This window comes from Syngnathus acus, chromosome 2 (assembly GCF_901709675.1).
Source record: "Syngnathus acus chromosome 2, fSynAcu1.2, whole genome shotgun sequence".
Taxonomy (NCBI): domain Eukaryota; kingdom Metazoa; phylum Chordata; class Actinopteri; order Syngnathiformes; family Syngnathidae; genus Syngnathus; species Syngnathus acus.
Genome location: NC_051088.1, coordinates 10,554,753 through 10,582,536, shown reverse-complemented (window position 1 = coordinate 10,582,536; position 27,784 = coordinate 10,554,753). Strand labels below are relative to the sequence as shown.

At 43.5% G+C, this 27,784-nt stretch overlaps 1 protein-coding gene and 1 long non-coding RNA gene across 4 annotated transcripts; both read right to left on the bottom strand.

Moving 5' to 3' along the window:
* Positions 1–147: 147 nt before the first annotated feature.
* On the bottom strand, positions 148–27,035 carry LOC119131669. Of its 2 annotated transcripts, XR_005099694.1 has the most exons (4): positions 26,927–27,035; positions 11,623–11,728; positions 1,017–1,074; positions 148–416 (listed from the first exon to the last, which is right to left on the bottom strand). It is a non-coding gene; the product is annotated as an uncharacterized LOC119131669 (long non-coding RNA). The 2 variants fall into 2 exon arrangements; XR_005099695.1 differs by lacking the exon at positions 1,017–1,074.
* Positions 16,043–27,067, bottom strand: wu:fa11c10 (protein FAM110A). 2 transcript variants are annotated; one of them, XM_037266125.1, is made up of 2 exons: positions 19,535–20,038; positions 16,043–18,508 (listed from the first exon to the last, which is right to left on the bottom strand). In XM_037266125.1, the coding sequence occupies exon 2, from the start codon at positions 18,496–18,498 to the stop codon at positions 17,146–17,148; it is 1,353 nt and encodes a 450-aa protein (XP_037122020.1). In that variant the 5' UTR covers positions 18,499–18,508; positions 19,535–20,038; the 3' UTR covers positions 16,043–17,145. The 2 variants fall into 2 exon arrangements, with proteins under 2 accessions (XP_037122020.1, XP_037122029.1); XM_037266134.1 differs by lacking the exon at positions 19,535–20,038 and adding an exon at positions 26,931–27,067 and having other exon boundaries at positions 16,644–18,508.
* Between the last annotated feature and the right edge of the window lie 717 nt (positions 27,068–27,784).

The following is a 27,784-nucleotide window of genomic DNA, read 5'->3' as shown; positions in this document are numbered from 1 at the left end:
TTTATTTTTTCCAGATATTTTTGTTAGTTGTAACCTGTAACCAAAATCATAATAAGATAGTTAAATATTTTACAATGTGTAGTGACAATATTTGACTTTTTTCATTTGAACTACTGAAATAAAAATAAATTGAGATATGGACCTGTGTATAGTGTGCAAGCATTTAAGATGCAAAACTAATGTAGGAGCATGCCTTCATCGGACATCATCACTGTCAACTTTCAACCTCCTCTTTCTCGGGTGTCGGTCAGTATCGTATATCTTCTCGGCCTATAGTAACACTGCTTCCTGGGGGGTCAAGGCCTTGTGTTGAGTTAACAGCCGAGCTAAAGGTCAGCAGAGTTACAGGCCATTCGGTCTTGGGAGCGGAATGCCATCAGCAGAGAGTGATTTAGGAGGGTAGCTGGTGCTGTCTTCTGAAAAAAACAAAACAAAAAACAATGCTTTTACTTTGAATACAACTGGCTGACTTGTCACATTTAGCCTTCACTCTTTTATTTTCATGCAGACATGTCACATTTTTGGATGTCATGGCTTCCTGTGTGTCTGTCACGGCTTCCTATCTGTCTGTCACGGCTTCCTATCTGTCTGTCTGTCTGTCTGTCTGTCTGTCTGTCTGTTTGTTTACCTAGCGAGCCGTCATCTTGTCAGCTGTTTTTCATCTGCTAAACAATTGAATGAATTGTTTGAATACAACTTCCTCATTATGAAAAACAATTGTCAGAAAATGAGGGTCACAGGGCTGCCGTAGCCTATCCCAGTACGAATCGATTGGTGAAATTCTTGATCAATGAGATTGTTTGAAGAGACATTCTTCGTGTATTGACACCCAAGCCTTGGCATTCCTCTGTGAAAGAACTTTCGAACATCAGTCACTAGCATATAGGAGCACAGGTGAAGCTTTTCACAATGGCTGCTGCCTTTAGGGTGACTGTCAATTTCAGGCTTAGACCAACTCTAATTACAAACTGTCAGAAACACAATACACAGTGGCACACAATACTGGGCTGTCTTACCTCATTGCTTTATGTGTCCAACACCTTGAAAAGTGCTCGACGAGTTTATCCTCAGCCACTTTGGCACATTTCTCACATTTGGGTGTTAAGAGTACCACATGGATGCATGATGGCAGTCTCAATGGGCCCGCTGTGATCACCAGGCCATCTTTATATCATCCGCAAGATCTCTGAGTTACTTATCAACATACTTTGCAGGGGGTGATGGACTCCAGTGAGTCAGTTTATGCTTCTGTCATGTAGATCATGCTCGACTTCTACACTGAATTTAAAAGGAATGAGAGGAGCCACTTCTTTTGGTCAGGCAACAAGTCGGCTGTGTTCGCTCCCACAACGACGCAAATCCCCATCTCTAATTGCGTGCATCTGCGAAAATACCAGAAGAAATCTCCTCTCATTCGTAGTTGGACTGCACTTTGTGCTAGACTTGTGTTGGGCATGAAAATAGGTCTCTCTCTCTCTCTCTCTCTCTCTCACTCTCTCTCTCTCTCTCTCTCTCTCTCTCTCTCTCTCTCTCTCTCTCTCTCTCTCTCTCTCTCTCACTCTCTCGCTCCCACCTTTTACAGTGCTAAATGAAAATACATAAAGTGATACTGAATATAATAGTGTAATTTATGTTGCATTTAACCAATTGGTTTGATTTAGACTTTGTTAGTCCTGTTGTTAATTTAGGTGAAACAAAATGAGAAAATTGTGCACAAATAAATGGGTGCGAGAAGACAGTCGATTTTTTCCCCACTTTAGCCAGCTAAGCTGGACCATGTGAGGAAGAGACACTACTGCTATCAACAGGAAAAGGCAAAGGAGGAAGAGGCTTATTTTCTCTTATCCTCGCTCTACCGGTATTTTGTGCACTTTAGTATCTCTTGGGCCAAATGGAGCAGGCTGCATCTCCATGGCAGCAGACAATCACTCCACACAGTTGGCAAAAGCAGTGACGTTTATACATGAGGGGGGAAAAAAATTGGTGGGGCACCAACATTTTAGGAAACCTACAGTGCTGTCTTTTATTGTTTGATGTTTGATTTTTTTCCAATTTATAATGATTATGGATGGCTGGATTTACACTACACTACATGGTTCAAAACTCTTTTCCAATCATGGTGCAGCCAGCAAGGCTCTAATAGAGCTTTGAAACTTTAAATTAATTTGATTTGTATTTATTGCCTTGAATAGTTTATGTGCAAATATTGACGTAATTGTATTTTGATTCTCATTACTTGAATTTAATGTTGGCTTAGGTCAGTGATAGACTACGGCGCTTTTCAATTTACGGGAAGTACAAATTTGGGTAAATGGGAATAAATAGATATTTGCTTAAAAAAGTATGGAATCAAATTTCTACACATTTGTATGTAATTATCTATGTATGTAATTGTTTGTGAGAGAAGAGAAGTATTCTTTGAACGACCACTGTGTGCACTGCTTTTGCTGCCCTGTTCTAGTACAGTTGCTTAAATCTTATCCGGGTCGCCTAGAGATTATTTTAGGAAATTTATCTCTAACAGACACAAACAAAGGATACCGTGAATATAATGCATACTGGAAAGAAAGAAAACACCATCTGGTGGGGCACTGCCCCCCCAACCACCCTGCCAGAGACACTGAAAGTAAAAGATGTAGCACCATTCACCGTATGGCACAATGTATTAAATAGTGTAGCGAATGATAGCATGTGTAAGTCACCATAGCATCAAAATGTTTTATGTGATATTGACTGAAGACACTAGAAAACAGCAAAAAGGTTGAGTGAAAAGGATCCAATCTGCTCTCTTAACTTCCTCCTTGCAGGCTACCATAAATCTGGACATCCCCTTGCTCCATCCCAAAAGGGACATTTACTGCCACCAGCATTCTGACCCAACACCCCATCAATCCATCGCAACATAGCCTTTTTTTCACACCTTTTGTCTGTTCATGTGCCATTTTCCTCTTTCCTGTCCAGTCTGAAATACACCACACAAAGATAAAAAAATAAAAAAATAAACTAGCAGTGGGAAGTAGAAAAAAAGTACCATACTAGCAAGTCCCTGTTTTCCCTTTTCTGCATCTACAGTATATTACGGAAATGTGAACAAAGAAATCAAATACAATGAATTTTCATTAGCCTCTGTTTACCATTCATGATTTCCACTCTGCTGATTGCAGAGCATCTCTAACAACAAGAAAGCAGATGAGAGTATTTCTAAAAATATCTCTTGTCACATAGAGGCAGGAGAAGAAGACATCAAAAGAACAAAAGCATCCTTTTAAGCGCTGGAATGTTGTAAGTGGAAAGAGTCCTTATCATTTGCATTGATATGTAAAAAGGAGTGTCATGTTATTTGGCCAGCGAAATGCGCTTCCATGCGTTTAATGAGCATACACAATGAGTGGCATGCGGGCCGCATGAGTCCATTAAAAGGAGCCGTCACGATGGAGCGCGTCAATGAGTCAGTGAGCTTGTGCGTTCATCGGAGCAATAAAGTCCCCCGGGCAATGTGTGCTGCTGTTAATCGCCAAATCAAGCACTGATAAAAGACAATCCTGCCTCTTTGTGTGTTTGTGTGTGTGTGCGTCTTTTTATGGCAACACAAGACCCCAAACCTCATTCACAGCATTTTCACACCTTTTAAACGACTCCTCTGTGACATGAATCAGTCACCAAAAAGCACAAGTGCACTCTGTGTTTGGGGTGATACTAGATGAGATTGCGCTAAATGCCTTGCGGACCCCCAACCCCCGTCCTTGGTGGTGATGGAGACAGACAAGGGTCACCGTGGTAACCACACGCTCAGCTGGACGCGGGACCATATCTGCCCTTGAGGAAACTGCCCCACATCTCACTTGACATTTGGCAGCCTCTGTTGTGTACAGTACATTTGCAGATGGGGGCAGGGGTAACGCACGCAGTAACAAATAAATTCATTATTTCTGCCTTTGGCCCAATGTGAGCGGTTGGATGCGCCGAAGCTTGCTCCAGGGGGCGAGATGATTCATATGTAGTAGCATCAAGTCTGAGCTGCAGTTTTCCTTTTGACATTTTGCTCAACAGACTAAAAAAAAAAACACACACATTATTTTACATCTTCCAATTCTCTATCATCATGACAAAAAAGGCTTTGTTACGCTTCACACTTATGATGCATTGCATTATTGCAGCAATGGAAAAGTAAGATCGATGTGGTGAGAAAAAGCTCAGAAGGGTGCCCTTATTATGTTTAGTTTGATAATAAACTTCAGTTGAGTATGGTAATAAACAGCTTGAAGCCTCCCCCTACTAACAACATCGTCCCCCTCATTTGCAGTTGAGTTGCCAAAAGTGGCATCCTCCTCAGCCAGTCACAACATTAGAAACCTGAACTCGATGACTTGAAGAATGGCGAGTGGCACGTCTGTCATTGGTGACGTACTGCTGGGTGTTGGTTACACGGTCAGAACCGCCGAGACAACGATACCGGCGTCTCGGGTAGGGAGATAAGCAGGACACAGAAAGAAGCACAGCTCCGGCCACACATGAAAAGGATTTTTTGGAGGCTGATTTGGCTGCTTTCTTTCTCCCTGGAGGCCCGCCAATCATAAACACACACACACACGCACACACAACTGGTACAGGGTGCTGGGTACGTAGATCCACTTTTCTAATGGGGATGTAGAAAATGTTTCAAGTTTTGGTCAGGTGAAACGAATGCCAGATTTTTGGATGCAGCAAGATAAAAAAAAAAAAAAAGCACACACACACATACAGCACAATACTTGATGTTTGTCCCGTCTCCTAATCGCTAGTGGCATTTGAGAATATGTGTGTCCAAATGAAGATTAGGGGATGCCAGAATGGCGGGATCAAGTTTTGGGGGTGTTAGGATTGACCACATGGAAATTAGAATGAGGTCAATCCATTATTGTAAATTGTGACCACCGTATTCTAGAGGGGGATGATGGTTTGGCCTCGCACTTTTGCTTTTTCACACACACGCATGCATGCATACAATTCCTGGCTCCTCTCAAAGACAAAACATCCTTGGGTCCAATGCTATCTATATTTGTTGTTGCTGTCTGGGTCTCTGTCTTCTCAATACAGGGTGTGATGGTCCCATTTCTGTAAACTCTTCCATCATCTTCCATGTTCCACCAATTCTCCTGTTTCTTTGAGAGGGGTGGGGTGGGGGGCATTTTATCACTTGGCAGTCATCATGCAACCACACCTCGCCTTAATCTCATCACCTATGTGGTTTCCTCCCACTCTTCAACAGATCGGCGTTATCAGAGCGGAAGTAGCAGAGGTCGGCTTCCTGTCCCACATAGCCACGGCAACATCATGGCGCTAACGTACAAAGAGTCAGACTGATGATGAAATATTCAGTGGAGATAGCAAACAGCAAAAGATCATAACATACATTTTTCATTGAAGGCCCCATTGGTGTTATCTCATTCATGTGTGCACGTGTATGCGTGTGTGTGTGTGTGTGTGTGTGTGTGTGTGTGTGTGTGTGTGTGTGCGTGTGTGTGTGTGTGTGTGTGTGTGTGTGTGTGTGTGTGTGTATGCACCCACCCATGTGTTTGTTCCTGTGCTTGGATTAGATCCTGTAATTGTACACAGTTTTCTGGGTGCATTTGGCTCTACGTGACCAAGTAACATCATTCCAAACACAGTGAATAGTTTTTTTTTTATTGCATAAAATATGCAGGTAAGCACGAGCCAAGAAGCCATTAGGCAATTTCATCATGGGCACAAATAGCACACTGTTTTCACTACTCAGACAAAACCTAATACAGTAAAACAGTGCAGTATGTAGCAAAGTAAAGTTGCAACATACTATAAATCAATTGTTATCTTACTCTTACACTGAAGGAAGTACAGGATTCTATGATATAGCCCCAATGTTGAACCATAACTGTGCTTGTATTGTTATAGAAGTGTGCCCTTACTAATAATAATTTAGTAAATGATGTAAAAACATTTGGTATTAATTGTTTGGTAAAAGCATATTGCTGATTTCATTTATTATGGATGCGGTGTGGAATGTGCGCAGGGTTTCGAACTAGGGTAAACGTTCGAAAGTAGAGTTATGGTTTCAGACTATTTTTAAACAAAGTTTAGGGCTTCAAAATAGAGTTTCAAATCAGGGTTATGGTTTTAAAGTAGGGGCAGTGTTTCAAGGTAAGATTTTCAACTCGGTTTAGGATTTCAAAGTAAAACTAGTGTTAGGGTTTCAAACAAAGGTTCCAAATTTGGGTTAGGGTTTTAAAATAGGGTCAGGGCTTCTAAGGTTCATTAACATTACAGGTAACATTAGGGTTTCAAATTAGGGCTAGGGTTTCAAATTAGGGTTAGGGTTTCACCGTAGGGTTTAAAACTATGGTTAGCATTTCATAGTAGGGTTGTAAATTAGGGTTAGGGTTTCAAACTAGGGCTAGGGTTGTTTCATAGTACGGTTTCAAACTAAAATTGGGGTTTCAAACCAGGTTTAGGGTTTTGAAGTAGGGTCTCAATTTAGGGTTAAAGATTTAAAGTGAGGTTTCAAATTTGGGTTGGTATTAGGTGGTTAGGGGTAGGGGCTAGAGTTAGGGCTTGGTTTAAGGGTTAGAATTAGGATTTCAAACTACTGTTGGGGTTTCGGAGTAGGGTTCCAAACTTGGGTTTGGGTTTCAAAGGAGGGTTTCAATCTAGGGTTAGGGTTTCAAACTAGGGTTAGGGTTTCAAAATATGGTTTCAAATTAGGGTTGAGACTTTAAAAATAAGGTTTCAAACTAGGGTTAGCATTTCAAACTATGTTTAAGGTTTCAAAGTGGGTTTTAGGGTTAGGATTTCAAAGTATAGTTCCAAATTAGGGTTAGGGCTTTTGTGTGTGTGCGCGTGTGTGTGTGTGTGTGTGTGTGTGTGTGTGTGTGTGTGTGTGTGTGTGTGTGTGCGTGCGTGCGTGTGTGTGATAAAAGTGTCTTCATCTTCTCATCACTGTCTGCACATGTGAAGCATCCAAAACATCTTACATCTTATCTGAGGGAGTTTTGCATCGACATGTACAAACTGAATGCAACATTTGTGACATTGTTGTGGCTGTTGGCATATAGCAGACAACATAGGGTCCGCGGAGGTTTGCATAAGAAGATGACCAGTGACTAAGAAAGAAACTCACACTGGAACAGGAAGTACACTGGACATTGCACTCAGTGTGCGTGTTTTTGCCTGCAAGAACGAATTGTAGCGCTTTAGTGCCAGGCCTAATTTGCTGAGTGCATTTTGCTCCACATGAGCATGCTGCATCAGTTCAACCGCAGTAAAGAGTTTTCATTGCATAAAACATGCAGGAAGGCACACGCAAAGAAGCCATTAGACAATTTCATTACGTCTGTATTCCATCCATCCGTCAGTCCGTCCATCATTATTTTAAAATACGAAACTCCTTTAGAGGTAGTTTGGATTATTTCATTTAGTTAGACTATTTATCCAGGTAGTCTACACAAGACAACTTCAGATTGAGCTAAAAAAGAGGATTGCTCACATGGCCAATAAGGAGCAGAAGTGCTTTCAACTTGAAAACAAAAGTATAACCTGCTTCTTCCTCTAGTTTGGTTTGCCCTCTGACCGCCTCCCTCCTCGGCTTTCAGTAAATGATTTATTTTAATCAGCCTTTCCTTTCCCTTTGTGCAATTGTCAGGCATTGGTCTGAAGGCTTTTGTGAGCAATTGATCCCAAACCAACACAAAGACGCAGTTAAACAAATGCTGTCGCGCTGCTGGTGAAGTGGTGTCATATAAGAACTCCATTCTTGCGATCTGGGTTCCATTCCCAGACAGTTCATGTGTGTCTGTAATCCGATCTTATTTTATTAACCAGTGCAGTTTGAGGTTTCCTGCAAGATCCACCACGAGAATGTGTCTTTTTCCACTCAGATCCCTCTTTGCTCAAAGCCGGGGAGCATATTGTTCCGTTATCGAGACCACAAGCATTCGTGTCACTGCTGGCCGAGCCAAACCGGAGCATCGGTTCAAAACGAAGTGATCTGGAGCCGCAGAAGTCAGTTGCTTCAACTGTAGTATGCATGCCAGGCCAGTAGTGGCAGTATAACATTTAAAGCAGTGGATTCCCAAATGGGTACTATAGCCTCCTCCCGAAGCCATACTACAACAATACGAAGAACATTTATCAGTTAGCACTCCAAAAAACTTGTTGATTACGAAAACTAGATGGAGGTGACAAATTTTGCATAGTGTGGTGTTGTGTGTGTAGAATAGCATGTTGCTAGCCAAGCCAGAATGCATCACAGGTACGGGAAATGGTGGCTGCACTGACTTGCTCCTTTAATGTGAATAGCTGTGTGTGATTTCATCTGTTGGATTTGTGTTGGGAAACTCACAGTTCTGCATTTTGGGGTCAGGTGTCAGTAGGCGTGCGTGTGAATGGATGTTAAAAGATGCAATTGGTTGGGGGCCAGCCCATGGTGTACCCCGTTTCTCACTCACGGTCAGCTGAGACAGGCTCCAACTTGCTCGTGACCAAGTGCTAAAGAAAATTGATGGATGGCTGGATTTGTGAGGATTGGGGGGGGGGGGGGGGGGGTAGGGTTAGGGTTAGGGTTAGGTAACAATCTAGTTACCGGAGTGAAGGTGCGTCAAGAATGTACATGCCCAATCCAAGCCTTTTGCAAGCACTCAAAAAGCCAAGTCCTCTGTATCATTTATTTAGAATTTATTTTCCAACTGTTCCACACACGCAAAAAGGGGCCAGGCATAACGGGCAAAGTACTTACAGAGCGGGTTTACATATTTCATAAGTTGGACATGCAGTCTGGTGAAATAATGGTGCACTAGTTTTGAATGACAGTGATTTACTGTTCACACGCACACCCACATAAAGTCAATAGGGACCTGTGTATGTCAAACACACACATTACACTAGACGTTACTAAGTTAGCACAAACTTGCCAATATTTTACTCGTCACGTGTTGGTCCTGTCACACTTTAAAAACAAGTATGTGTGTATCTAGACATTGTACCTTAAAATTGTCAGGCTTTTCTCTAGTACATGTGATTTTAAGTTCCCTTGTGGCGTTACTAAAATACATCCATTCATTTGAGTCTGATCAAAACATTTCCAGGAAAATCTGATACAAAAGTCAAGCAAAGGCAGAGCAACGACACTTGGAATCAGCTGATCATCCTCGTCTGCCAGGGAGACAATTTCAAAGAGCTTTTTGTGCTTTCTTTGGCTATCTTTGCCCGTGTATAAACTCACAGAAGAGTATCAGTGAAAATAAGCTGCAGAGGAAAATGTTCATGAAGGGTAACAAGTTCTCACATTTGTCACTTTACACGTAGCAATAATTCAGCCGTTTTCCCTCCTTTCCCATCAAAGTCATTCAAAGGGATAAAAAAATGACTTGGCTTCCCTTTTTAAGGTCTTACAAACCAGTATACGTGTCCTGGCTTCAGACACAACAAATCCAAGTAGGGTTTCAGGCTCAAGCCATTCCACCTTAATAATGCACAACGTTGCCCCCCCCCCCCCCAACCGCCCCACATGTAAACTTTCTTTCTCGTCTTGCAAATGCGCTTGTCTCGTGGCGGCGACCTAGTTTACAGCCTTGCCTCTGAGCCACTGAGACTCATTTCCTTTTGAAGATGAAACGAGCGGTGCGGCATGACACGACCATTACGGAATCTCAGCACGAGATAAATACTAACAGGAACGTCGCACTTTTCTTAAAAACACATCGTTTTATCACTTCATTGTTAACATCTTCAAGTGTTCCACTTCCACTGCTCATGCTTCCATTTTCTGTAGCGCTAGTCCTTACTCGGGTCAAAAACTGTTGGTCTTTGCAACTGTTACTTCCCCAGCCTCAATTCCCCAAAGATTGCCCTCCCACCACCAACACCGCCACTCATGCTCCTTACAGCACACGCAAATTCGTCAAAACTGCAAATACGCAGGAGTTGGGTGAAGGTTGAAAGTTTCAATATCACCAATATGGTCCTCACTCGCAGCACACGCAAATTCGCCAAACTGCAAATATGCAGGAGTCAGGTGAAGTTTGAAGTTGCGATATCACCAATCATCACTAGATGGCATACGTGTTAGTTGGACTTAGACTGGGTTGTAGATTGCCCTGCTCTATATCACGAGTAGGCCTAATAAGTTTTTGTGGCCTTGGAATGATATGACAAACATAAGAAATTACAAAATGAGGATGGATGGAATTCTTCACAATATTTCACATGAAGACTGTGGCAGCTATCATATGGCTGCACTTGTGTTGCGTTGCGTGCCTCCAGCTGTGTGCTGTGTTGTTGCTGCGTGATGAAAAGAAGGCGATGTATTAAAAGAAAATCGTCTTAACATCTCGCTGATCCTAAGAGAAATTGCGCTGTCAGACAAAAGGAGACGACCAGACACTTCCTGTCACTCACACAAACATTAAACATGTATATTTGATTGCATGATGCCACTTTCATTCCCAACATTAGAGTGTGCTCCTTACAAGTGTGTCATGTGGCTCCAGCACATTAGTGACGTAGCGCTGCTGAGCTGAAACACTGAGCTGCCTCAGCTTTGTGCAGGCAGCTTTTGATCTGCAGCCTAAAGTGGGCTACGTGCTGTATTTGTAGCCAATTCTAATCATCTTTTCACTCCCGAGAGCTCCTTTTCAGATCAGGAAAAGCAAAGCATATCAGAGAAGCAGCTGAAAATAGGAAGCTAAAAAGGTGGCTATTGTTTACAAAACCGTTGGTTTTCTAAGATGCATACAAAGTGAGGTTGCTTCTGTGTTCACGCCGGTGCAATCGTGAGCTAGTTCTAGCACACCGTGCCAGTTAGCTAATGACTAACGAGCTTTACGACATCCTGCAAGCTTGCGAGCTACCTTGTGGCCAGGGCCTCTGGTTACGCTATGAAAGAGTCCTGCTTTGACCTGCTGGGATATATTCTAGCCACCGGAGACTTTAAGCAATTACAGTATATTTTTGTTCCTCCAACATGATATCCATGCAGGCATTAGAAAGATTTTAGACGTAGTGGTATTTGACAGTTGGCAGTTGAGGAGGGCAAGGTTTCAGAACATTTGGCAGACATGCCCACAGCGTTTGAGAAGTAATTCACAATTTCGAAACCTTATTTTACTGACCATACTGTTCTTTCTTAATTTGTTCATTTTTTCAAAATTAAATAACAGAGATATTTATTATGACTTTACAAGGACTTTAAGACACCTGAGAACGGTTGGAAATTGTGAGAAACAGGATAACGTCTCATTTAAAACATTGCCTGTACGGTGAATAAATATGTTATGATGGTGACATTTTGACCCCAGGCAAGATTCTTCCTATCTTCATTATTATGTGCCCCTGGCTCACCATGAAAGGACAATGTTTTGCAGCTGTACTTTGCTTCAGGACGATTTCAACAGTTAACTTGTCTCATCTGCTAAGTTTTGCAGCCCACCTGGCAGTTGTGCAAGACCTGCCAATGTGTCAAGTGCAAAGCCATATGAGATATCTATTTTTTGCTTTGTTCAGCCAAAATCAAACCATGAAACACTCAAACTGAGTCCACAAAATGTCATCGTTCTCTCGACCAAAACATGTGTGGACTATTGTAAGCTAATCATAATCATATCATTTTCTTACAATGTTCCATGATGTCGTAATCAACTTGATGTGGTTGCCTCCTCCGGATATTTTCCCACAGCTAAAAAGACAGCTGTTGTATCGCTGTGTGCCAGCTGTACTCCGACTCAAACACACGCATGCACACACATTTTCAATATAAACAAGGCCGATGATAAACATACTTAATTTAGATTACCCCAGACACTATTACTGATATTTTCTCACATAAATCACTTAAATGTAGTGAAATGCTCTCATGTGGAACAGTCATCCACTGTCAATGATAAAAACCTGCCAACAGACCATGCAGACTATCCGTCAAAAATGACAAAACAATTGTTTTGCAGGAATCAAATTAGTCTCAAGAACCAGTTTTTGATTGCCATCTAATCACAAGTGTTTGATTTTGTTCAAATCACAAGAGACGCAAATTGGACACGCGCTTGTGGCCGCCGTCACACTCTTCTTAACAACCCCACGTTACGCTTTCACGCCAAATCAGACTCAAACGTCATCTGTCAGCTGCAACACCCCCACTATAACAAACATCACATTGTGCATGATGGATTTTTTTTTTCCGCTGGTTTCAAAATAATCTTTATGAATTCACCATAGCAATTGCAGATATGCTAAAGATGGCATTGCAAAGATGAATGCTTTGGTTGAACAATCAACAACTCTGGCAAAACCAATCACATTTGAGTAGGGGTGCACGGTTAAAAAAGCCAGAGGAATGCGAGAGGAAGCCGATGTACATGAAGAAAACCCAAAATTGGACCTGCAAACGTCACAAAAGTGAGACACCACAAGTCCACCCTGATGTCCGCAGTTTAATAACAAAAACATCCCTTTACTTCATTCATTTTAGCCAGACAAATATGCCCGTACTTTGGAAATACATGCTGCTGTTCAACACATGAAGGGGGAAAAGGGGGGAAAATGCAGTAGATGATCTTTTCAAACACACAAATCCATCCAGCGTCCTGGATGGTCTCAACCGCAAAGTTGACTTGTCAGCAAAATTGTGCTGAAGGAAGGACGGAAAATGTTTTGGTTCCAGCAGAAATACTTGGGTTGGCCTGGAAAAAAAAAAAGACACAAGCGAAGTCTGCAGAGTTGACATTGTTTTTGCGGGCTTTGTCATACTGTCAAGCATGGGAATAATCATTGCTACTGAGCGAACAAATCAAAACACATGCGGCTTTCACCATTTCACAGGGAATGCCTGTAATTATGCACACTGACAACAAAGCTTAAAAGGAAAATTGAGAGGCCGGTGCAGCTATGATTGAGATGAACAAACATGAGGAGGACAATGGCGAGAAGGATCAACAGACCAGGGGAGCCCGAGTGATGCACTGCAACAATGTGCTAAGCTAACACAGACAACCCGCTTTGGCTTTCCCATGAGATACGTACACAGATACGTTAAAAAAAACAAAAAAACACAGAGATGCCATCCGGCTTAGGGCCTTAATCAGCTTATCACATGCACAATGTCAATATGAAGCTCTGACATACTTTATTGCTACTCTAGGGACAGTACTTAATTGCAAAATCAGACCGCTCTCACTATGTTTACTGAAACTGGCAAGTTTTAAGATGGATGAACCCACATTAGCTCGACTGACAACACCAATCGAAAGTTGATCCAAACACTCTAATTATGATCATTGACACATGGTAGTTTGCGCAGAAACAAAAAAACCCAACATGCTGTATTGATTCTCTCCTGAAGACAAGAAAATTCTAGTAGACCAAGAAGAAACAAAACAGCCATTTGTGTCAAGAACAAGTTTATCGTGTGGCATATACCAAATATAGAGTCGGAACCCTGTCCAAATCCCCAATTTCGCCTTGTAGAATGGCTCCACCAGGAAGGTCTACTGTTAGCCTCGCATTGAATGAGTGAATTTTGGTCTTTGACGTCTACACCTTAAGAAATATTGACACATGGAAAACCGCAAAAAGCAGGGTTGGTGACATCACAAACCGATCTTTGAGGACTTGGTCACTCTGGGGCATGCACATTCATGATCAAAAACATGCCAGGGCCTCTTTAAATCACAGGTGTCAGTCACTTTTGACCAAAATTGTTAGTGTTGGGTCATACATAACGTGTGAATTTCCTGCATGTCCAGCCTACCCTAAGCTATTGAGGTAGCTTGGCCAAACTGTAAATTAATTAAAGCTTGAAGCATTTGAAGCATAAAAATGATTCAACAGGCCAACCCACAGCAGAGGCTGCAAACAACAATGTTGGCTAAAGCACACACAGGCAACGTGTGAGTGAGCATTTGTGCATTCTAACTGCATGCCAGGACTCAGTTGATCGCACAGTAAATATGACCATATGGTCGCTCAGCCAGAGATCAAGTGCGGGTGCACGGCGCTGACGTTGATGCTTGTTTGCGTGCATTGTCCACCGAGAGCACAGCAGGCAGAGACGTCCTGGGACATGTGTTCCATCTTACCGAAAAGCCGCCGGGTCAGAGGAGTCCGCTCCCGGTTATGTAACTATGACGCTGTCGCGGTGTGAAAACATGGGAATAAGCCCATGCCATTATGAACGAGCGATTCCAAATGGCTCCAACATAAACAATCTGCCTTAGTATCTCAGACTGTTCCTGATTGGGAGCCTCAGTGGATAGCGATGTCGCCTCATGGAAATAATCTTGTCCTTCACCGTTGACTCAGGCCTTTCAAAAACACAAATGTGAGGAGAGAAGATAGAACAGATGTCTTCTTGTAAGTTTTGATTTAATTTGATAATGGATGTTTCTTTTAGTGATTAAAAGGACACAAAAGCGATGATAGTCCATTTTTCATTTACTAGCCCAGTTTATGTATCTTCTGATCAGGAAAATTAAAAAAGAGGTTTCATTTTATCCATTCATTTTGGAGAAATAATGCAACAACTAATGCCTTTAAAAAATGCCCACTTTTAATGAATAGGGGCACACACCCTTCCCCTCCATGTCTTGGTTGATGACGTCACGGAAGGAAGCTATCATAATTTCCCCATTGCAAATCATTATACAGACGTCGCTTTCAAAAGTAAAAGGATAATAATACGGGGATCAACCAGCCTCAAAATGCAAGTGGACATCTCTACTTAGGCCCATTTCAACTGCTGAAAATCTCCAAAAACGATTCGCCTGAAGTCCACGAATGGGGTACCACCTCCACCGCCTATCTGAAAATTAGGCACGTTAAACGGCCACACTCAGCTGAAGGGTTGAACTCCACGCTGGTGCTCCTAATCTTTCCAACACTCTGGGGGTTGTTTCGCAGTTATTCATCCGAAACCGAATTGGAACGCGTTCTGTCAGATTTAGTCAGGGTTTGTTCAAGGTCACAAATGTTAGTATGTTTGCCAATTTTTCTTGTTCCGAGGAAATTTTGAACATCAAATATTTACAAAAACGCATGATACGTTGGTGACTCTAAATTGCCTTCCATTTTGATGAAAAATATTGTTCAAGATTTGAATTGCTACCCTCCTGCCACACATGGACAAAAAGATTACCCCCTTAGAGGAGGTAATAATAAGGTGAGAAAAAAAAACACTGTCCCAATGCCCAAAGTGAGACTGCAGATGGAATCACGGCGCCCCACAGCAGCCGCATGATCAGACATAGCATGTCATGAAAGCTGTAGATCAAAACCACACGTTGGGATCATGTGTGTGCCATGATGTCATGTTGGGAAGCCAGTGTGACTTTCCACAAGCTCTTCGGTAGACCGCTTAAGCTGGGGGGAGGCCAATTCCATGTATTGGGAAGCGTGCGTGAAAACAGAGCCCGTACACGCACGTGCACCAAAATGTGTACTGTTCTTCCGGAGCCCATGACCCAACAACCAAAACATTTTGGCAAGAATAATTTTTTGTTGTATTTTGCAAACAAAAGTGAAAACCTGCTTGGTCCTCAATGGTGGAGGTAAAACACACAAACAAAAATAATTATGGTGATCATAACAATTTTGTCTTTAACGATTTGGCAATTGACTGTAAATGAGGAGCCTCAAAGCGTCCCGGGAGCCAACTCTCGTAAGCACGGAAGAACATGCAAATTCCTACGGGGAGACCAAAACTAAGATTCAAACCCAGAAACAGAATTATCATGGGGAAAAAAAACAAGTTAAAAAGTCAACAGACAATGTGAATTCTCTTGAGCTGTGTTTTAATCATAAATTCAAAGACACCATTTTAAAGCCTTTCGGATCTCTTTGTGCATCCGTATTTCGAAGCTACTGTCAAACCCGTGACACATGACATCTTAAAGGAGGAATGTCCTGGGAAAAGAACAAAAAACCTTTGCAGTAAGATTATGTAGACGCATTCACACTGAGATTTTCATCATGTTCACACACACACACACACACACACACACACACACACACACACACACACACACACACACACACACACACACACACACACACACACACACACGGTGTATTTGTACGCGTGTGTGGGTGTGTCTTCATTTCAACATAATTGCGGGGGGGGGACTTTGAATAGATTGCACTTCAGATTGAATTCAAGTCCCGTACACAAGTGTTGACTACATTAAAATAGATTCTCCAAATAAATATTGGTCCATTTGTGTTAGTAAGCCAAACATTTCCTGAGACACTTTTTTTAAATCCATGACTGAATTCTTTAGTAAAACGTTAACATGGGTGAGTTCAAGTCCTCTGAGGGATTATGGAAAAAAAAAAAAGGGGATTTGTTTCTTGTATGTGACAGTATTATCAACATTTGTGGCTTAAATGATGCAGGGCTTTTTTACAACAGTTCCTCTGAGGTTTTGTTTGTTTTTCAATTGCATGTCACGCCGCATAAAAAGCTCTCGCGGATGTTCTGTAGCCCATCCCTGATCAAACCATTTTGAGTGCGAAAATGAAAATCTGTTGTTTCTTTTCATGCTACTTGTTATTCATTTTAGCAGCTTTGTGCTGGGACATGCGAGGTAAACACAATTCATCCCGCAGCCTAATCCCAAAAAATGAGCGGACACACACACACTCACAAATGAAAGCTGCTAGTATCTTGATGTTTACTGACTTGAAACATGAGTGTCGGTGCAACGAAGTACATAGCACATGCGTGCTTTGTGACAAAAAGTGACAAATGTACAGAAATACACTTGCATGCCAACGAAAACGAGTAGATGAACAGTCTTGCAGCCAAAGGTGACTGAAAAATACAATATGTTGTTGATGGAAGCTTTTTTTGTGACTTTCACAGCATTAGCGAGGTTCTCTGCGACGCTCAGACGCAGATTGACACAGAGCCAGTACCGTTGCTTTGTATGAGGAACCACCCTCGTCAGTCTATTATTGCTAACTTACAGATACAACGTAACATTGTTCAAGTGAAAAAGGAAGGGCCTGTTACAACTTCCTCAAAAGTCTTCAAATGTAAAACGTGAGTCTCCGTCGGAAGGACATGAAAATGTCAGACTTAAGGCCACAAACGATGAAACGACTGACTTCCCTTCTTCGTATAAATACAACAAAAAGTGGAGTTTTAGTCTACACGTTCGAAACAGCACTGTTAGTGTCTCGTGCCTGTCGGATGCCGTAGAGCCACTTAATGACTCGAGCGTTCCTCTCGATGACGGAGATGCCGTAGGGGACGCGCTCGTTGCCTCCGACGGGCCCGTCCTCATCGTCCTCGCAGTCCTCCCGGCCTCTTTCGGCCTCGTCCCCGCACTCTGAGCTGGGCGTGCTGACGCTGCGGAGCTTGGAGATGGACACAATGTCTGAGTTGGCCCTGGTGAAGCGCTCCACTCCGCCCATGCCCTCCACCTCGTCGGGATCCAACCCGCAGTAGTTGAAAAAGCGCTCTAGGTCGGCTGTGGCCCGGGAATAGCGGTCGCTCAGGTCGGACTTGGAGCGGTGCAGTGACGGGTGCTTGCGGGCGGAGCCCTTGGAGCTGGCGTTGGACAGGCGGGTGAAAGCGGGCGAGGCAGGCGGCATCATACCTGCACGGACCAGCATGGGGCTGGGCGGCAGGTAAGAAGGGGGTGACGGCGTGGTGGCTTTTGATTGAGGTGGGTTCTTGGGTGCTGGCGGAGGTGGCGGGAGGACCTGGGTGTGCGTGACTTGACCTTGGGCAATTTGTCGGGGCCTGAATTGGGGCCTCTGGGGTTTCCTCATTTCTGCATGTGGTCGAACGTCTACCCTGCGTACCGTGACCGTATTTGGAGGGACGTAGGCCGATGGGACGAGGATGCGGGGCGCCCGTGCCGGGACAGGGGGAGGTCTATGGCTGGGGTTGAGCGGGGAAGACGTGGAGGACGAGGTGGTCGAGTTGGCGGCGGCGGCGCTCCGCGGTTTGAGACTGTTCAGGAGTCGGCTGTTCTTATCGTGCTCCGCTGACAAGCTGCTGCCGATGCTCTTGGTGCCCGAGGAAGGGGACGAGGATGAGGGGGAGGTGGACGACGACGACTGGGAGGAGGGCAGTGGGCTGTCACATACGTCGTTGATGAGATTGTTTAAAATATCCAAATTGAGAGGCGGTCCTCGTCTCCCTCCCGGTCCTTCCCTCACGCCACCGCTGTCCATGCTAGTGGGGCAGCGCGGACTTTTCCGGGCAGGGGGAGTGCCCATGTGGCACTGCAGAATCATGGCCGGGGGGACAAGGGGCTTGCGGATGATCGGCGGCTTGACCGGCGCCTGCCGCGTCAGCGCCACCTGCTGGCTCTTAACGTACTTGGCCTTGTCCGCCTCCAGACGCTCCACGGCGCTCAGCTTGCGGGTAGCCGGCTCAGCCTGGCGCCGAAAGTAGTCGGGCCCCTTGGTGAGGATCCTGAAGGGCATGGCGGAGGTGAAGGGGGCCCCGGCCAGGCGACCGTCAGAGGGCCGCAGGGTCTCCACTGGCATACTGGCGAAGCTGAGAAACAGCAAGAAGATTTGACTGTAGTCACAAGCTTTTTGATTTAGAAGAGCCACAATGGTGGTCAGCATTTTTACGTTTTAAGCTAAGTTACTCAGGCGTCCTCAAAGTACATGCCTAACATGCTTGTTAGTTTCCTTGAAGACTCTTAGAAATTTTTTGTTGACGTGAAGGTGACCATGAATGGTTGAGAAATTGTTGAGCATCACGAGGAGGTCTCACTGTATTCCCCACATTAAAAAGCTTCTTTTCAAAATGCACCGTGTGTATTACATATTATACTCATTCTACGGTACTGTGCCTACTCTGTTGCTGGACAGTTTGAACTTTGCTGAAGTGCTCTGTTTTCTGGCCCTCATTTGCCTCCTTGCTGTGGTCAGCAGCAACAGATGTAAATAGTGGCAATACCAAGCATCCCTTTTCAACAGCGCTTGTCATCAGGTGCGCTACAGCCTTGAGTTTTGGAGTCAGGAGTGGGCCACATTGTATACTGGTTGCCAGCCCAGGGGCACATATTGACAAGTAAACATTCACACTCTCAAGTCCAGTCGAACATGCAACTACAACAGCAAGTTTGGGAATGTGTGGGAGGAACCCGGACAGAGCACTTGGAGGAAACCCAAGCAAGCAAGCAGGCAGAGAACATGCAAACTCCACACACTGGCTGATATTTGATCCCGAACCTCACAACTGTGAAGCACACATGCTAAGCACTCGTGCACCGTCTTGCCGCCCAATTGTACCATGTACTACTTTTTGCTTTTTACAAAAACAGAACCAAATTCTGCCCTTGAGATTGAAAGCATGTGTACATCAGGTAAAAAAAAAGGTTGGCTTTGGTGTGACTTGATGGTTACCAATTCTTGTTACAACAAACACAAGGGGTCAGTAAACAAAAGTGAGACTTTAATGGACAATGAAGCTCCTACATGTTCTCCCTCAGCTTGAAAATCACTCTTTTGTACTTTTGTCTTGTCTCGCAACGCTCCCCTTCCCCCCTCCAAGCCCCTTTAACATGCTTACCACTCTCTATGCTGATATTCTCACTCCTCGTTCTCGTTTACCCTTCTTTCCCCCAGTCCGGCCTCAGTGTATGGCTTCTCCGAGGTCGGGGTCTGTCGGGGTCAAATTCCACATCGGGTCCGGCAAGGACACCGCTGTCAGGTTCGGCGGTGACCCAAATGAGGGGGGGGGGGATTTAAGCCGTCTATCAGGGTCACTGGTCAGACTCTTCAAGCAGAGATCAGCTGAGGCGGATCAGCCGGCAAACAACAACATCCCCAAGTCAACGTGTCCAGATGTGATCTGAAGCAAACTCCAGTCCTGAGGAGTGCGAAAATAAGTCCAAATCAAATGCCTATGGAAGTCTCATCCTGGCATGCACGCACACACACACACTCACTCTCTCTCTCTCTCTTTCACACACTCACACACTCTGGCAGCCAGTCGGGACTCTCCTCAGTACTGAAGTGGAGCAGACGGGACGGCACTTAATACCACGTCTGGTTCCTACAGCCCTCCAATCACATGCCGGGCCTTGGACCTCAGCGTCCCTCAGGGGGTGGAGTTAGGGGCGGGACTACGCATTCATTGGTTTACCTCGTAAGGCATCCTGACCAATCAGACCCCTCCCCCCATGTGAGAACAACAGTGTACTGAGGGAGGGATTTCATTCAAATGAAAATTCTTTGAAAGAGAGAAAGTAAGTGTGCGTGCATGTGCGTGTGTGTGTGTGTGTGTGTGTGTGTGTGTGTGTGTGTGTGTGTGTGTGTGTGTGTGTGTGTGTGTGTGTGTGTGTGTGTGTGTGTGTGTGTGTGTGTGTGTGTGTGTGTAGGGGGGGGTCCAACGGCCATAACAGCTGCAAACAGCTTTTTTTTTTTTTTTTTTGCAATAATGACTTGCATTAAAATTGTGTACAGTAACTCCCTTTCTTGGCCTCTTGTCCTCACAACAGAGGATTGTGTCACAATTTTTGTATTTTTACTTTTTAGCGAGCGACTATTACCAGTGGTGAAAGTTTCTGCCTGCTTCTGTTAAAATGTCTTTTTCCACAAAAGTCCTTCCAACACCACAGCACGCAACTCTGGGATACATCATCCTCTTGTCTTCCCCCTTTCTCCCACTTCCACAATATCAATCAGCACATGTTTTAATTAGTCTTTTTACAGCCGTCTTGCTCGGCACGTGACTGTTTTCTCCCCTACCTCTCACTTCCTCAGCTCAGAGCCAGATCAGCAGCAGCAGAAAGAGCAACAGCAAGCTTGACAGCACACGCACACGGACAGATTTGCATGAAGCCAAGGAAGATTTGATCTTGAAATTGAATATTCTCAACTATTCCTTAAGAAGCAGGAGTCTCAAGTGTGCCAACATTCAGCTACTAACAAATACGCATGTAATTGATGGGCACACCAAGGAGTTGACAGAATTGCAGTTGGGCCAATCAAAGGGTTTACGTGCACACACCTTGCTTTTAAATCCACACTCCATCTGTTCAGGAGGAGGAGATCAGTAGATCAGACCGGGTTTATTATGTAACATGAATCAAGCCCTCCTTGTTCACCTTTCTGTAATGAAAATGCCTGGTCCTTCTAAGGCGCCACGGTCGAGGAGTAGCTAACGTTGGCCATGGCTGATAGTGAGCTAGCTTGACAGCAAACAGCAGCGAAATAGAAAATTCCGGTAGAGATCTGACAAGGAGGCGATGAACAAAGCTGTCTCTGTCTTTTGGCTTTATGTTGCCGCCTTTGTGATGATTGCAGTTTTCTCTTCCGAACTACATATTCACCTGGAACCTAATTTCTTAACTCTTGAGTCTTTCTCGTATGAGGACTGCTAGAGATGACGGTACAGTTTGCGCAACTTTAAGAGTCACAGATGTATCAGTCAAATTCAGAACTTTACAACATTGAGGTGATGTAACTTTGGAAGTTCAACTCTAAGTGAAGCTTCAAGTCTGGCTAGTCAAGTGGTAACATACAGAATTATGTTTGACACCTGTTTGTTGAATGTTAACATTCGGTATCAATTCCTCCGGGTCAGTTGGGCTGCTAAAATTCTACAAAGAATTCAGGAAAAGGAAACCTTCACTAGTCCTGTACCTTACATGGTCATGTTGAACTTGAGATGAGAACTCTACATATTATTAGGATATGATTCAGTCCATAGAAATTCACTCTGGAGAGGGACTAAACCAAACAAATGTGCCGTCATTGAAACCTTAGGCACCTAAGGTTTAGTCAGCTGCAACCTTGTCATTAACCTTAAAAAAACTATCCAGCCCATTTTAGCATCTTTTGATGCTCCAAAGAAAGACGTTTCTTACGTTGTAGGAATGGTACACATTTACCTGGTGTTTGCCAGACGTAGTAATTCAGTGTCAATACAGAGCCTACGTTGCGCCTTGTCATCAACAGTCCTCGTCAATGCTTGTCTACAACATGTAATATCGTAAACAAATCAATTCAGGCTGCCAATAAAGACCTGGCTAGCCCAGTAGTGAGTAAAAGTGGTTCGCAGATAAGCAGCATTAAAACAATCCCCATTAACATGTACGTGTAAAATGAATATGCAGGAAACGGCAGTAGATAGTGACGTCCCTTTGTAAAGAAATGATACAAGCCGACTGCTTGTATTCAGGGACGACTGCTTGTATTCAGGGTCTCTTTCTTCAACATTTCAAGAGTATTTCAAATTTGATAATATATATATAATATATAAATATCCAAGAAACACGGTTCAACTGAATGCTGTAATGCTGCAGTGAACACAAAACAACTCATCTTGCGCACAAAAAACAAATATATGGCTCTTGTGAGGGTAAAAAAAAATAGCCAGTAAAAACACAAAATACACACACGCATAGAACATCTTCTTACCCAGAGAAGCCAACAAATATTGTCACATTGTAGTGAGAAAAGCAGCTATTGTCATTCATTGGCCCATCGTTTTGGGTTGGGCAGCTGGAAATTAATGAATGTGCAACGTATTCACCCTTTAAATCATTTGAATAGGGGCCGTCTGTTGACTATATGGCCGGGGGGGAGGTGGCACACACAAGATGGCTCCAGCAAGACTTGTCAGGCTAGACATATTGGAACCTCACTCTTCATGTGACCATCACATACACATCACATGCAAGCGTGTAAAGCTGAGGTGAATACTGTAATTCTTCAAAGTATCATCAACCCAACTTCCTGAATGAGATTTCTGGAGGTACAAAGGTCCCAGTGTTTGTGTGGGAGCGAGACTGAGCTATGAAGAGCCAAGAAAACAAAACCAACCCTCCGCTTGAGGATGCCTCCAAAGAAGACAAACGCAACTCAAGAACCCACCGCAGTCTACAACCGAGGAATGAAATTCAATTCAGGAAACTTGCGTGATTGCATCGTCATACAATTAAGATGAACCACGCTGTTCTTTCTGACCATAATATTAATGTGTAAGAATATGATTTATGATGACCAGACATGTACATAGTGTGAAGAGAAAGCTTCAGCAGAGGGGAATCCATGAGCAGCACAGCTCGCATAGGAATAATTAAAGGCAAACTTTTGGGCTGGAAGCAATTTGCCACTTTATATTTTCTCACCACTTTCAGGGCGGCTGAAGAAGTACAGTGGAAGGAAACATGAAAACACTTTGGGATTTCTTAAATTTCTGCAGACGTTGGTCATAACAGATAGTTTGGTTATCAAAATAAACAGTCTGCTGTAACTAATGCAATCATGTTTTCATCATTTTTATTGGGGAAAAAACTGTCACTTTCAGTGAAGTCTTGGATTTAATAACTAGTCTCAACTTATTTAGTAGAAACCTCAACCAAAACGTTTCCCGTAATTGTTAGATCAAACGTGTCAGGATGAATTTTGGGCCATTCCTCTTACAGTTCAGCCAGATTCCTGGGATGTCTGCTGTGAATAGCTCTCTTGAGGTCATGCCACAGTATCTCAGGGACATAAAATAGAAACTTGTATGAAAATGGAAGAGGTTACAAAAGTATCATTTGATGTTCATTAGTTCAAGGTTAAGCAAATTGTCTACAAAGGGGGGAAGAAAATCAACTCTACTGCTTCTCTTCCAAGGAACGATCGTCTCGTAAAAATGACTTTGAGAGCGCAGTGCAGAATCCTTCTCAATGTAATAACAAAAGAACCCCGGAGTGAACAGAAATCTTTGTTGACAAATTCACCATACGTAAAACATGAAATAAGGATGGGGTTCATGGGAGACCACCCCAGAGGAAGCCGTTGCTGTCTAAGAAAAACATTGCTGCACGTTTGAAGTTTGCTAAAGAACACTTGGATGCACTACTGATAAAATAAACTGAACAGACCAAACCAAAGTTGAATTGTTTGGGAGGAACACACAAATGGCACAGCAAAGCAACATGTGAATCTTATCCAAACTGTAAAGCATGGTGGATGGAGGGAGGGGGGAGCTTCATTGTATGGGTGGGCTTTGCTATCTCAGGGCCTGGACAACTTGTTATCATGAATGAAGAAAAATGTTTATCAAGATAATTTACAGTTGTCATTTAGATAAAGATCAGACTACATTTTACAACCAATTTATGCAGAAATGTAAGAAATTCCAAAGGGTTCACATACTTTCTCCTTCAAGTGTAGCTACACAGCGAGAGAAGAGTTGAAAAAGTGAAACCCATGTCAAACAAACATTGCCAGACATGAGCAAAGTGCATTCATGTGCACGTGTGTGTTCTGTGACGCAGGATGTCCCGTCCGTCGTATCACAGCGGCCGTGATCCTATTGGACATTGCTCGCAGATCGTGAACAAACCAACAGAACTTTCAGAACTTGCGAAAAGAGGGCAAATTGTGGGAAGAAATGCTTCTAGGGGAATTTTCTTCCCACCTAAGATGTCAGAAAAATTCAAAACTTCCTTCGGGTTTAGTCCCTTTCGTACCTAACCTAACTTAAAATAAAACTAACAAAACAAATAATAAATGAATATTTAAAAAGCGGCAAGAGCTGCACCATTGAACACAGAGACTAACGTGTATTGCAGCACAGGATGTTCTTGCCTAAGGCTAGTTTATTTCGCACCAGAAGTAACCTTGAAATGTCAGAATCACAGGCGTAAATATTTTGTATAAAAATCACTTCCAATGTCGTGTGTTGGGACCATCGTAAATTGAGGACCGCCCTGAACTAGACTTAAATGATTTGTAGCACGGCGACATTAGTATTGCAACACAACCTGCCTTAGCAATAGAGCAATCACATCATAAATCCACAACTCTCCTTTTAAAGAGGCAGTGGCTTTTCTGCTTCTTTGAACGGATGCTGAACTTTTCCTGTGACGCATACAAAGTTACATTACGTTAGAGTTTGCGACAACACAGCTGACTGACTCACAATCTACACGTATTACAAAATCTGAGGATACTTTGATTAGCTGATAAGAATGCAACACTAGCGCAGTGTAACAGCCCCGGGACATACAGCACAGTTTCAAGTCAATCAAGAGCTTGAAGGGAGAGTTCAAAAGGTTATCAACCACTCCCTTTTAGGGCTGATTTAGGGATCTGCCAGTGCAGCTAATGAAGACAGAAAGGCCAACTGGAAAGCAAGAGTCTTTTGAAGATATCAACTCCCTCCGTGCGTGGCTGGGTGGAGAACATCAGCCACATGCATGACTGTGCAGTGTCCGGAATACACAGTTATGCAACTGTTTTGCACAAGGATTTAGTCAACTGCAAGAGCGGGCGGTGAACCATGAGCAGTCCGTTATTACAACTTTAGATGGTTCCCCTGACGCCCGCCCCATCTCCTCCATCCACCACTGTTCTCTTAACCCCCTCGTCTCCACACGACCGCCGTCTGTGGCCTCAAGAAAAATTGGACAGTCACGCACAATTGAATTCCACCCAGGGGTTGCAGGTCTGATCTCATTTTTCTTGCATGCCTGCCTCCCAGCACCCCTATTTTTCAGTGTCGGGGAGCAGGTGGTGGAAGAGGACAGCAAAGGTAGCATCGGAATTTAGCACATATTGGCCAAACCGGAGGGGGGATATAGCCCTGTCACAAATCTGTGTTGCCTCAGTTACCCCCCCCCCCCCCCCCCCCCCATGTACGTATCTGTAGCTTTCAATTGACTCACCGCTGCTCTTATTCAGCTCAGTGTCACTGCCTGATGTTGTAAAGGTTGTACATGGGGAAATCCACATCATCACTATGGCAAAAGGTTAATCATCATAAGGTGAATGAACATGTTTTTGTTTTGTATTGTAACCCCTCTTGCAGGGGTAATATTCCAAAATGGCTGCACAAAGAAAAATCGTCCAAAACCCGTTTCTCTGGATTAAACCCGAAATTGTACTCTTCAAATATAATCTAGACAAAGAGATTCAAGATTCAAGAGATTCAAGAGTTTTTATTCGCCATGTTTGAGCGTGCCAAACAAGGAATTTGACTTCGGTAAAATATGCATACCATAACTCATTTTAAAATCAATGAATATACAATGAAGACATCGATGATCATATGTTGTGTAGCAGGAGGTTGAGTGACACTGAAATACTTGTTTCAACTTTATGTCGAGAATACAAACTAGTCAACACACGGCACTACCAGTGTGGTAGCTATGTAACCACAGGAGTTAAAGGGAAGTATTTGTTCTCTTTTTTTTGTTCGCCTTCTTTATTGGCTTATTTGATATTTGTGATCAAAGCCGAGCAAATTTTGATGCCATCTATTATACTGCTCTTGGCACAAAGCGTACATTCTTCTCAAGCTGTAAAGCAGGGCTGTCAAAACTCATCTTTATGGCAACCACATTGTCGTTACGAGGGCTTCTCTGACCAAGAAACTATATGCAGTCGTTTTGTAACCAATTTGATTATATTAAATATTTTTCTCCCTTAAAATGAATGAAAAGGCGACTATTATGTTCAAGTCCCCCAAAAACAAATTTTTTTGGTTTCCCTGTCGTAAAAAAGCACCATATCTCAGCTCTAATTAAAAGTGATTAATTGCAATGTTGGTTGGTACAGATTTTAATTTGGCAACTGTGCTTTCACTGTAGCTAAATCAACTTGTTGGAGCCTGAGTAGAAGTCTTAAAAGAGTCTGTTACTGTTTACTTTACCAACAGCCTCAGGTGGTATTCGAAACATCAGATGCCTTTTAAGCAGCTCACCATGTTCAAGTGTCACAGCTGAGAGGGAATTAAAATAGAGCAGAGATGCTAAATGTTTCAATCATATTTTTAGACTGGCTTTCCAACACAGGAACAGCTGCCTCTCTTACTGCAGGATTAAGGTTTTTTTTTTTTACTCACGTGACACCCTGAGCAACCGAAACAGTCGACCCTCGTCCTTGTTTAAGTGTACACATCCACAACCCATATGTACACACCAGCCAGTTTCCAAACAGGACACAAGCTAATGTTTACTTACAGGATGTCAACGATTCAGCGACAAAGTTCCAAACTCTCGGGGAAGACGCCCGAAAGCAACTTTGGATTCCCAAAGAGTCGCAGGCAGCTGATGAAAAGGGCGCCGGTCCAACCAAGCGCGGTGGCCGTGCAGGTGGTGTGAGCGCCAACCTGCTTGTCCTTCTGCTTCTTAAGGATGAGATTCTCTTTTCCTCCTACACAGTCAGGCAGGCAGGCAGGCAGGCTCCACCCACTCTTGTCGAAAACCAGGAAAAGCAGTTGAGAGAGTGGACAGGAAACTTTTGTTTGCTCAGTCACGGGAGCTTTCAAGAATTTGTCATAGGTCATCCTGGCTACTCTTTTTCTTGGCATTCATGCCTCACACATTGGCACTCACCAGGAATGTCATAATGGTGATAGTAATAATGAAACAGTCAAATGGCGTGCACTCATACCACGCCGGCAGATTGGCTATACCGTGTCAGTGCGAGCCTAATGTCAGGAAAATGTGCCGATCAATAACCTATACACAATCGACTTGCGGTGAATCAAAATGACAGCGGAAGCAGAGGGATTTACAGAGAATTAAAAAAGGCCAAAATCATATGACGTTATGGTGAGGTTACTTGCCTTTTAAACTGTGACATTTGCTGTGGCCTAATGTTATTTCGATCCTGGTGGTTAATTGATGACTTGCATACAAAACGGGACTCAGACATGCTCTGTGATACCAAGAAATATAATGAGATTCATCCACTTGTTTATCGCTATAAACGTTTGCACACAATAATAGGTGAGCGATTCATGTAATGAGGTGCATTGGGTTGAAAGATGCTGCATCATTCATGGTACTTCCAAATAACAAGTGAAGAGATT